Source organism: Aptenodytes patagonicus, chromosome 19 (genome assembly GCF_965638725.1).
Source record: "Aptenodytes patagonicus chromosome 19, bAptPat1.pri.cur, whole genome shotgun sequence".
Lineage (NCBI taxonomy): Eukaryota > Metazoa > Chordata > Aves > Sphenisciformes > Spheniscidae > Aptenodytes > Aptenodytes patagonicus.
In genome coordinates this window covers 279,212-289,971 of record NC_134967.1, presented here as the reverse complement: position 1 = coordinate 289,971, position 10,760 = coordinate 279,212, and the positions used below count along the sequence as shown (strand labels likewise).

Here is a 10,760-nt window from a genome sequence, read left to right as displayed (position 1 = left end):
CCATGTGTGTTTACTAGAGGCTGGTGGCCTGATCCTGTCAGGCCCCGGGTGCTAGCAGGGCTTTCCAGGCGGCTGAGTGACACCGTGCAGCTGTAAGTGGTGACATAAATTGCTCTGGTGGCCAGTGTCTCTCTGCTGTAGCATGTCCCATGTGTGCAGTCAAGAGTCAAGAGCTGGGTTTTCCTGCAGCTCCGGCCTGCGTCTCTCACCTTCCTGCGTCCCCTCTTGTCGTGACGCAGTTGGGTCTGATGGGTTGGAGGTCTCCAGTCTCTGCCCAGTTCGGTCCTGGCTGGAGAATGGGAGCCAACATTCTTGGAGGAGACGTAGGGGAGGCCATACACACAGACACAAGCAGGAGCCTCCTCTTTGGAGAAAACCAGGGAGAGACAATGCAGAGGGAAAAGGCCAGGTCAGTCCTCTTGAGACCACATTGCCTCGGGTCCCCGGAGGGGGACATGGGTCGGGGATGGGACTGGGAAGAGCTGCCAGGAGAAAGTCATTGCTACAGCTGTTCAAGGACCATGAGCGAGTTCAAGTGATGGAGAATGGGGAAATCCTGCATTTCTGGGTCTGTGGGTGTCCCCAGGGTGCTGCCGTGGCCTGTCCGCACCCCACAGTGTGTCCCCAGCATGTGTCCCAGCATGTCACAGCAGCCCTCTGTGAGGCGCCGTGCCCCGCAGGGGGGTCACAATGGCTGGGCTCTATATTTTCCCCCTGGGGCTGGTGCTGCCCCAGTTTCTCATGGCGTTCGCGGGAGGAGCACCCGGAGAGAGCAGTGCGTCCATCCGGGGGATCCTGCTGCCATGAGGAGGATGAGAGTGCTCAGAGGTGAGGGGCTGGGGGGAGGCTGGGGGCTGATGCCTGCTGGAGGCAGTGCCTGTCCCAGCTGGGGGCTGGGGGTTGCATCCCTGTCCCAGCCGGGTGCTGGGGACTGCGAACCCCTCACCTCTTACCCTGCTGCCAGGCACCTCCGAGACGGCTCTGGCTCCATCCTTTCCCTGCCCTCCGTGGCGCAGCTGGAGACTGCTCAGAGACGTCCTGGCCCAGATGCCTCGTCGGCTGCCCAGCCCCAGCCTTCCTGGCCTCTCCTCGCAGGGCCCCATGTCCATCCCCTGCCCAGCTCGGGGCCCCCGCGCTGGACTCACTCTGGCGCATTGCTGCCGTTCTGGCACCGGGAGCCCAGAATGGGCCCAGTCCCCCGGGGTGGTCTTCCCAGTGCCACAGTGACAGGAAGACTCCCTCCCCTCATCCCACTGACTGCCCTCGTGCCAGTACAGCCCAGCACGGGCTGTTAGTGCTGGGGGAGGCTGGGAAGATCCTCACCCCTCCCTGGTTTGAAACCCTGCAGCCAGCAAAAACGTTTCTTTCTTCTCTTCCAGCTCTCTGCCCATGCCTGTGTTCCCAGTCCAGACCTGCGCATCCTGAGGATGAAGGCAGGGCAAAGGGGACTGTCCCTCCAGCCGTCACTACCTTTGCGGACGTCGGGACTTCTCTAATAAAGCAGCTGCAAGACCATGAGGTGAGGCGGGGGGGGGTGAGGGCTCCCCTCCTTGCCCCAGGCTTCCCTGCGTGCCACGGCAGAGGAGGATCTTTGCACCTCTGCCCTCCTGCAGGTGTTTCATCCCCAAGCACCAATCCTGAAGCTCAAGCTGGACTAGTGCCACCGCTCCCTCCCTCCTTTCCCCGGGAGCTCGCAGCGCCCTCCTGGGCAAGGCAAAGCCTCTGGCATAAACCCCAGCATCTCTCCAGCGCCTTTGCCCAAGTGGCCAAGGCCCCTCCTTAGCTTTGGTTCGGGAAATGTCCCAGCGCCGGGGCTCCTGCCTGTGCGAGGAGCGACACTGTGCCCCAAGGTGCAGGGTGCTCGTGGCTTCCCCTCCTCAGGGCATGGTCTCATTTCCACGCCTTCCCCTTCCTCGCCTGGCACTCTTCCTCTGACCTCCGCCATCCTCAGGAATGACTTTCTAGGCTCCTGCGCGGCCTTTTACCCTGGTGGAGTCGATCTCCCTGACTGGCTCGCTGCTAGTGTCAGAGGTGCCACGGAAGATCTTGCCATTCCCCATGGCTGTCCTGACCGATGCCTGCAGCTCGTACCTCATGCCCAAGGCACACAGATGATCTGGGGGGCAGCTGGTCTCTCTTGTGGCTCCCTGGGAACGAGGGCAAAGCAAGTCCCATCACTCCCCTTTGTGGTCTGTCCCCAGGGTGACCGAGTGGAGACGTACCGAGAGCTGGAGAGCATCTTGCAGGGAGACAACGGCTGTTTGACGAGCGGTGTCGTGAACCGCCTGATAGCAGAGGCATCCAGGGACATGCGAGCAGCCCAGGTGAGCTTGTTCTCTTTCAAGGCCACCAAAGCAGCCTGCCTATGCCCCTGGTTTTTGGGGAAATACAGAGCAGCGCAGAGATGTTCCTCGGTCATTCAGACCCAGCGGAGGTCCTAAGGGAGAAGCTCTGGGGACCCCTCATTACAGAGAATTTGAAGAGGGGACGTAGAGAGCTGTGCAGAGAGGCGAACTCGGGGTTGTTCTGGATGAGCGAGAGCTGAGTTCAGGCTCAAGGTTATTTCTCCTGCCTTGAGGGAGAGCTGTGGGAACCCACCAGCTCCACGGAGAGGCCCCGGGGGGGTCTCGAGTCTGCGACAGTTGTTCCTGGCATCTCCCTGGCAGAGAGGGAGAGGAGGTAGTAGCACAGGGCTGCGCTGGGGAAAAGCCTCCCTTGTCTCACCGCGGAGCTGTCCACCTACCCCAGGGTACAAGAGGCGGCAGACACCCGGCCCGAGCACAGCTGCCCTGAGGGGTCTTGCAGGGGAGACAGGGTCATTCAGCCTGTCCGAGTGCCTCGGCCTTTTTCTTGGGAGTGTTTAACCTGGGGCGCTTTTTCAGGGTGTGACAGATGATGTGAAGACGGCCGCTAGCGATGTCCTGGTGGCTCTGGCCCGCTCCCACTTCCACTTTGTCATGTCCGAGCTCCAGAGCCACCTGAAGGTCATGGGCAAGGTCCCTGATGAGACTGTGCTCCTCACCTTGGGCAAAATGGCCCGCAGCTACGGTACGGCACTCTCGGCATCCTGGTTTGGGTAGGGGTCTGTGATAACGGGGAGAAGGGATCCTCCCCCTTCCTAAATGTTCTGCGTTGAACTGGGGGGCGATGAAGTTGCCGTGCCTCCTTGCTCCGTGCCAGGGCCGGCTGGCAGCTCTGCCTTACCAGCCCAATCCCGGTTCCTGGAGGGTAGGAACACGCTGGAGGCAAACCCGTGGGGTCTCTTGCCCCCCACTGTCCTCCCCGTTTCCCCAAAGGGCTTCCCTGTGTCCTCCTTGGGGAAGGCAGCCCTCCACACACCCTCTGGCTTGTCCCGCGTAGCCCAGCAGCCCCAGCCTTGCCAGCGATCGACCCCAGCCTCCTGTGTCTCTCACTGACCCTCTCGGTCCCTCTGTCCCTGCCTTCTCTGCAGCTCTGTGGTGCATCCCCTTTGTGGGAATGACACTGCTCGCCCTGCGCACCATGCTGAGCCGGGTGGGGAGTGGCCGGATCCTGCGCGCTGTCTGCAGTGGTGAGTGTCAGCTCCTTGGCCGGGGCCCAGGGGCAGGGGCTGGGGTGGCCTTTGATGCCTCCATGTGATCTCAGAGGGAACATGGTGGGTGTCAGCCTTGCAGCGAGGTCAGGCCTTGGCGATCCCAAAGTGCTGTGAGTGTGCAGAAGGAGCGGGGGAAGCCTGGGAGCTTTCTGTGTGCAGGACGCGGCAGTGCTGCGCAGAGGAACTCCAGGGTCCCTTCCCATGGCTTCTGCTCTCCTGCCTTCCTCTGGGGTTTAAAGTCCCTGCACTGAAAGGGCGAGTATGTGGGAAGGGAAGGGCAGGGGCTGCCGTGGAAAATGCTGGAGGGGAACAGGGCATTGAGGAGGAAAAGGTGCGATGGGGAGGAGGAGAGAAACAGTGGGGTGATTGAATCCAGATACCTCAAGAGCACGGCTTGTCCTCGGATCCAGATCTTGGTCCTAGGCTGAGCCCTGCCGAGCCTGGGACTGTCCTTAAAGCAGGCTTGGTCGAGGGTGCAAGGAACCTTCCTTGCTGCAGACTTCACGTGCTCCCTTTTCCTTTCTCCTGGTGCAGTTCTGGAGCAATGGTCAAAAGGCGTCAATACCTACTTCTGCAACCGGGAGCACTGTCCCTTCCCTCGCAACGGGCAAGCACAGCTCTGTGAAGACATTTACCCGGTCTTCCGTTACGTGGTGGTAAACTGGCTGGGCTGCGAGGAGGAAGAGGTGAGAAGTGCTGCTTTCCACGCCTGGGGCCGCAGCAGGGATGTCCACGTCAGTGGGTCCGTCTGTGCCCGGTGGGGTGCGAGCAGAGGGGGGCCGGGAAGGGAAGTGGTCTGGGTGAGAAAGCACCCCAAGCCGGGAGCCCGCCGGCACAGTGCCTGGGGCTGGGGGCTCCCTGGAGGGAAGCAGCCAAGTCCTGGGGCCTTTCTGCAGGGAGGGCTGGGGTACCAGCATGGGGAAATGCTCTCTCTCCTCTGGAGCGAGCCCTTCTTCTGCAGGGCAGAAGGGAAAGGGAAACCCCTCCCAGTGGGAAGGGCAGACTGGTGTCCAGGGGACGCTGAGCGCTAGGCAGACCTTCAGCCCTCCAAGCAGAGCCTCTCCCTTCCCTGTCCAGGACAAGCAGGCTGTCCTCGGGGCAGTGGCTGCCATGATGGGGGTCCTCCTGCATGCGGAGCAGCACCAAGAGCATGCCTGGGAGCAGCTCCTCTGGCTCCTGCACCAGTATCAGGAGGTCCAAGACACCGCCCCGGTCACCAAGGTGAGAAGTCGCATCGGGCCCGGCATGGCTGCTGGGGTGGGTCTGTGCGAGTGGCACAAGGCACTGGGGAGCTGTGGGGTGCCAGAAGGAGCTGGGAAGCCCTTAGAGAAGGAACAGGGAGAGCAGAGGAGGCCTGAGGCTTCCTGGGCTCTTTGGGCAAGAAAAGAGCAATGCCGGGGGGGTGGGCAGGAGGGAGCCAAGAGTCCCCGAGGCTCATCTTCTCAGGAAGGGAGGCATTGGCACCTCCCTGGGGCTCTGTGTGCGGGAACAGCGTTGCCCTAATGCCCAGGGCCATGTCCAGCCCCGTCCAGTGAGGGGTGAGGTCTGATGAGTGGGAAGTGGCGGGAAACTGAGTTGTCAACACGGGGCTCTGTTCAGAGGAAAGAGACCCTCCCGATGCCGCTCTGAGGGGAGGGCAAACAAGAAGCCCCATGGAGGAGGGTTTGGGGTTTTCCCTGGGCAGCCTGTGTTAGGGACTCCCCTTATCCCAGATGTGCTGGGTTTCTCCCTTCCCAAGTGGCTTTCGGTGGCTTTAGCCTCCTCTTCCTCCCCCGTTCTCTTGTAGAGCCTCATCTATGTCCTGGAGACGCTGGAGGGAGTTCAGACCCCAATCCCACAGGGCACGGCTCTTGCCATCAGCACTGCTGCGCACCGCCAGGTAAGGGGAGACTGCGCCCTGCCACTGGCCTGGGGCCTGCACACCTGATTGGCATGGAGGGGAAAGACCTGCCGGCTAGCAGGGAAGGGAGAGGCAGGGCAGGGCAGGGCAGGGCAGCGCAGGGCAGGGCGTCCCTCCGCCAGGACCTTCCTGCAGGCCAGGAGCACGCCAGGATTTGTGAGCCAGGTGCCACGTACGGGCCTTAAGGCTGCAGGAGGCCTCATCCTGGCTGTTTGGAACGGGTCTGAGGGGTAGCCCCGTTCCCACAGCGATTTCCCTCTCAGCCAAGTTGCAGGAGGACTCTGGGAGAGGAGGGCAGAGAGCACCGTCTCTTTTCAGTCCCCCTCAACGCTGACGTGAATTTCTTTAAAATGGACCTTGTTCCCACAGCTCTCTGATGTGACCAACGAGCCTGGCCCGGCCCATAAGGCAGTGCTGTCCCGCTGCATCGTTCTGCAGGGTAAGGAGAGGAGACTGAGTGATGCCCTGCCGTGCCATGGCAGCTCTCTCCCAGACCTCGGCGGTCGGAGGCAGCTGCCTGCTAATGCAGAACGCGATTTCTTCCCTGCAGCCCGCATCTGCCCCGAGGAGACAGTCATGTTTCTGCACTCCCAGCTGAATGGTGGGAGCGAGGCCGGCCGTGTGGCAGCCCTGGGCCTGCTGGGAGCGCTGGCCCACTCTGACGACGGTCAGTGCCATGGGCCAGAGACACGAGGCAGGGGTTGGGGCTACGGGGCTGAGCGCAGAAACGGGCTGAAAGTGGTACACCTGCACCCAAAAGGAGCTGCAAAGAGCAGGTCCCCCAGCTGAGCTGACGCCCTGTGACAGTTAGAAACTGTCTCCCCCGGCAGTTAGAAAGGGCTACACACAAAGGACGATGCTCCAAGCTCAGTAACACGGGTGGGCTGATGGGCGAGCGGGCGGGCTGGCATGCGCAGGAGCTGCTTGTACCCGTGCCATTTCTCTCATTCTCTCTGTTACCATAGCTTTCAGTCCCTATAAAATAGCCATGCCTCTAGAAACGGAGTTGCCCTGGGTACGCCGCTGCCTCCTGTGAAGTCAGTCAGCCCCCGCTTTTCTGTCCCACTGGTGTTTGAAAATCTTGGAAGCTTCAGGGGATCCCTTCTGCCACTGGGGCTCTGCCTCAATGCACACTCTCCGTATCTCTTCCAGCACCTGCAACAAGAGAGAAGCTGCCCCAGGTTGTGGAGGCCGTGCGGTCGGTGTGCAACGACCCCAGTGCCTCGGTGAGCTGGCTTGGGAAGGGACGGTGCTGCCAGGGAAGGCAGAGAAACCGAGGGAAACCTCGGGGCAGAGCCTGGCAAGGCCATAGCAGGAAGCAGCAGTCTGGGGTCTGACCTAGATGATCGTTCCCTTTCCCCGCTTCCTCGTGCTCCCCAGAGAGCTGATGGCAAGAGGTGACGCTGCTGCTGGCGTGGGCAGGGCTGGGGTGCCTGGGGAAGCGCCAGCACGTTACCCAGGTGGTGGGTGATGGCTCCTCACCGGGGAGAGCTGGCAGAGCAGAGTGGGGAGGTCGCTGTGCTCTGCAGGGCAAATGCACATCCAGCCTGGTGCTAAAGCCCATTCCTGAACCCAGGAGCAAAAGCTTCTGCCGTGATGCCCTTGTCATCTCCCTGCGAGCCACAAAGGCTGCCCCCAAGCAAAGGCAGCTTCCCTTTGGGTTTTGAACAGGAGGGTCGTAACCACGCTCTCCCCTGGCAGGTGCGGAGGGCAGTTCTGGAGTTCATCAGGGCGCTGCTCAGCTCCGGTTCCCAGAGCTGCTGGGCATGGGATGTGGTGGGGCACATCTTCAACGAGTTCAGCCGGTCCTCAGGCAGACTGGTAAGGGCAGAGTGGGACACCTGGGCCTTTGGCGGGTGCCTGGACTGTGCTGAGAGCTCCTGCAGGCATCCTTGACCGTGGAGAGCTCCATGCTGCAGGGCCATCAGCACGGGCCCTGCCATCGGAGCGGCCTTCCTCCTCGTGGGTGTCTGTGCTGATGTTGGTGGAGATGTCAGTGGATGATGTGGGTTTGCACCTGGGCGTGCCACCCAGGACTGCGGGGCTGCCTGCATGCCCCACGGGCTGAGCTGTGTCCACAGGCACCTTCAGCAAAGCCGCCTTGCGAAGGGAGGGGCCTTGTAGGGACAGGACATCCCCCATCCTTAAATGCTGATGGACAATCAGCAAAACACAGCCAGTGCAGACAGGTGGGCCTGGCTAGAGGAGCTTTCTGTGGTGTTCTCGTGCTCTGGCCCTCCAAAGCACACCCTGCCCACCCGACAGCAGTCTGGGGACCCGTCTCCCTTCTGGCAAGGGGACAGGCCATTTGGCAGTCCCTTTGGTGAGTGTTTCCAGCTGGGCATCCAGGAGATGAAGGCCGGGGATGGCCGAGCCTCCTGCTGACTTGCCGAGGACCTTCCCTCTGGCTGGAGCTTCCCTCCAGCCGGGGGATCCATGTGTGTCGCTTTGCTCCGGGGCTCGGGGAGGCTCTGCTTTGGGAGCAGGGCGAAGGAAAGGGCTTCTGCGTTCTCCTCCACATCCGTTAGGCTGGGCGTGCTGCCGCCAGGACTGGCACCGAGCACAGCCCCGCTGAAGGGCACATTCCTCTCCTCTGCTTTGGTGGCACGACAGCAGCGTTTGGGCCCTGGGGGACTGTGCAGACAAGCAGCGTCTCTCTCTGCTCCCAGGCTTGCCAGTCCTTCCCAGGGTCCGGGAACTGGTCCCCGAGCTGGGTCTGTCTGTCCTTGTCCTCTGCTCCCGGCAGGTTGGCACAGCAGCACTGGTGGGACTGTGCCTGAGCCTCGTCGGTCGGGAGCTGAGAGTAACGGGGGTTTTGCCAACTCTGTCTTACAGGTGGCAGGAGGCCTTTTTGCCTGGGAAACCCCGGAGGAAGGGGCTCTTCAGGCCCTGTGCGTGGACATCCTGGGCTCGCTGGATGTCTCTCTGAGAGGGATGACCAAAGTAAGTTGCCCTCTGCCCTGCTGCTGTGGCCACTTCTTGCCTTCCGGGCATTTTTCGTTGCGCTTCCTCATGGCCTGAACCTCTCCCCTCACGTGCGCTGAAGCACACAAGGCTCAGGGAAACGCAGACCATCCTTTTCGTCTTTGAGCTGAGTGGAAATGCCAATGTGGCAAATTGCCTGCTTCTTCTCTGCAGCTCCTGTGGCCGAGGCTGTTGCAGTATGTGGTGCCAGCCCAGTACAGCGGCATGCTGATCCCGCTCTCCCGCTGTCTCCAAGCCCTGGCTGAGAGACGGGAGAGAGCAGGATGTGCAGAAGAAGAGGAGGAGCCTGATGCCGCGGACTCCCAGGAGCAAGGTAGGAGCCCCAGCGAGTGCTGCTGGGTTGGGCCGGGTGCCAGGCCAGTCTGTCTTGACTTGGTTAAACATTGGAACAGGCTGCCCAGGGAAGTGGTTGAGTCCCAATCCCTGGAGGTATTTAAAAGAAGAGTAGATGAGGCACTTAGGGACATGGTTTAGTGGGCATGGTGGTGTTGGGTCGACGGTTGGCCTCGATGATCTTAGAGGTCTTTTCCAACCTCAATGATTCTATGATTCTATGATTCTATGATTCTATGACACGTGCCCTGCCAGCCCTGAGCAGGAGCCCAGGAGAACCAAAGGGACTCTTCCCTGCATTGCCTCCTGCCTGGCGCAGAGGCCTGGCTCTCCTGCTCACAGCGTGCTCCTGGTGAGCCGGGGCTTGTTCCTGGCCGTGCTGGAGCTGACTTCATCTTATGCTGGGCAGCCCTTGGGAGTTCCCCCCCAGGCCAGCGTTGTGGCAGCGCAGCTGCTCTCAGCCTTCAGCCCTCTGCGGGGGCAAGGGAGGTGCAAGGGGTAGGGCATGGCAGGGGCTCGTCGGTCACCCAGCCTTTCTTCTTCCCGCAGCCCGGCTGCCGACTCCCCAGGCCCTGCTGGCTCGACTGCTGGTGAGTAACGGGGCTCTGAGGAAAGAGCTTTTCTGGCCAGGGGTGGTGGGAGAGCCTGGGGCAGAGATGCTTTTGAGGCCAGTGCCAGGAGCCCCTGAGGAGAAGGCAGTGCGCCTGAGCGTGCCCACTGGGGATCTCACTCCCTTCTCGGGGCCAGCAGCACCCCGGGTGAAGCCATTGGACGCCCGCTGCCAGCCGGAGTTGCGCTGAGCTCCTGAGCTCCCTCTCGGGAGCCGCTGCAGCTCTGGCGGCAGGAGCGACCCTTTCTCTCCTGCTCTCGCCTAGGTGGTGGCGGCAGCTCCTCACGAGAGCGGCGAACGTGCAGTCGCTGCCTTGCAGCTGCTGCAGGCCCTCCACGGCAGGATCCACAGAGCCTTGGGGGCGGTGTGGGCGACCGAGATCCCCCTCCTGCTGCAGTACTTGGAAGGTAAAGTGCGGGAGGGGAGGGAGAGGCTATGGGGACAGAGGAGGGGCAGGGAAATGCAGCTTTCCAGTGTGACGGAGGGGAATTGTTCCCAGCTCCCCAGCACTTGCTCTGCTGCCTTTCCCCTCCCAGGGAGCCAGCGCTGAGGCTGGGGGCAGCCGTCCCCCAGCGTCAGTTCGGCCCAGGGGACGGATGGGGCCGTTGATGTCCCCTAGGAGGGCAGGTCTTGGTGGCACCCCTATGTCCTGGCTGGGATGGTGTCTGGGGCAGGGACAGGACTGGTGCTCCTGGAGGGGGTGCAGCCCCTGGCTTTGGAGGGCCGAGTCCCCAGGCCAGGCCAGGTTTGCAGCATCTGTCCTTGGCAATAGCCTGGGAGGAGGGCTGCAAATGGGCAGAAAGTGATGGGTCATTCAGGAGAAAATGTGTGTTGCTGGTGTGTGCTGGCACTCAGTGGTCGGAGTTGTTGTGGGAGCTGCAGTCAAGCAGTGGGGGTCAGCGGCGGTCAGTGCGTCCTTCCCAAACTTGAATCCAGTGGCTCTGAGAAATGCCCCTGGGATCCCTCCTGTGTCTTTGGCCTCACAAGGGCTTTGGCGTAGGTGCTTCTAGGGCCTTTCTAGCCTGATGGCCTGGGACTTTTGGGAGGTCTGACTGCAGAGGAGACCACCGGGCTCTTCTTTGGTGTGAGCTTAAATAGCAGCGAGGGCTTTTGCTTCCTCTTGCTTTCTAGGAAACACCGAGATCTCCCTGGCCTCTGCAGAGTGGGAGCACTGTCTGCTTAAGGTATAGCATCCCTGGGGGAGAAGAGGGAGCAAACAAAATTGTGGGAGGAAGCTTGGGGCTGCCTGTGTAGGCACCGGGAGGTGGGGGCACCTCCTGAGCACCCTGCACCTCCCCCCACAGTAGGTGCCTGCCTGCTCAGAGGAGCTGCTGTCTGCACACGAGCCACGGCTGATG

At 61.7% G+C, this 10,760-nt stretch overlaps 1 protein-coding gene across 1 annotated transcript in view; it reads left to right on the top strand.

Annotated features, from left to right (window-relative positions):
* The first annotated feature begins 803 nt into the window (after window positions 1-803).
* The window catches only part of LOC143169156 (maestro heat-like repeat-containing protein family member 2B), a 29,694-nt gene continuing 19,737 nt past the window's right edge, over window positions 804-10,760 (top strand). The window contains exons 1-17 of the mRNA XM_076356427.1: window positions 804-828; window positions 1,380-1,519; window positions 2,202-2,324; window positions 2,883-3,048; window positions 3,452-3,550; window positions 4,109-4,260; window positions 4,652-4,795; window positions 5,361-5,453; window positions 5,844-5,913; window positions 6,025-6,141; window positions 6,627-6,700; window positions 7,176-7,295; window positions 8,310-8,417; window positions 8,613-8,772; window positions 9,342-9,382; window positions 9,668-9,809; window positions 10,534-10,586. Coding sequence (XP_076212542.1) covers window positions 804-828; window positions 1,380-1,519; window positions 2,202-2,324; window positions 2,883-3,048; window positions 3,452-3,550; window positions 4,109-4,260; window positions 4,652-4,795; window positions 5,361-5,453; window positions 5,844-5,913; window positions 6,025-6,141; window positions 6,627-6,700; window positions 7,176-7,295; window positions 8,310-8,417; window positions 8,613-8,772; window positions 9,342-9,382; window positions 9,668-9,809; window positions 10,534-10,586 — 1,827 coding nt within the window. The remainder of the gene's footprint in view (window positions 829-1,379; window positions 1,520-2,201; window positions 2,325-2,882; window positions 3,049-3,451; window positions 3,551-4,108; window positions 4,261-4,651; window positions 4,796-5,360; window positions 5,454-5,843; window positions 5,914-6,024; window positions 6,142-6,626; window positions 6,701-7,175; window positions 7,296-8,309; window positions 8,418-8,612; window positions 8,773-9,341; window positions 9,383-9,667; window positions 9,810-10,533; window positions 10,587-10,760) is intronic.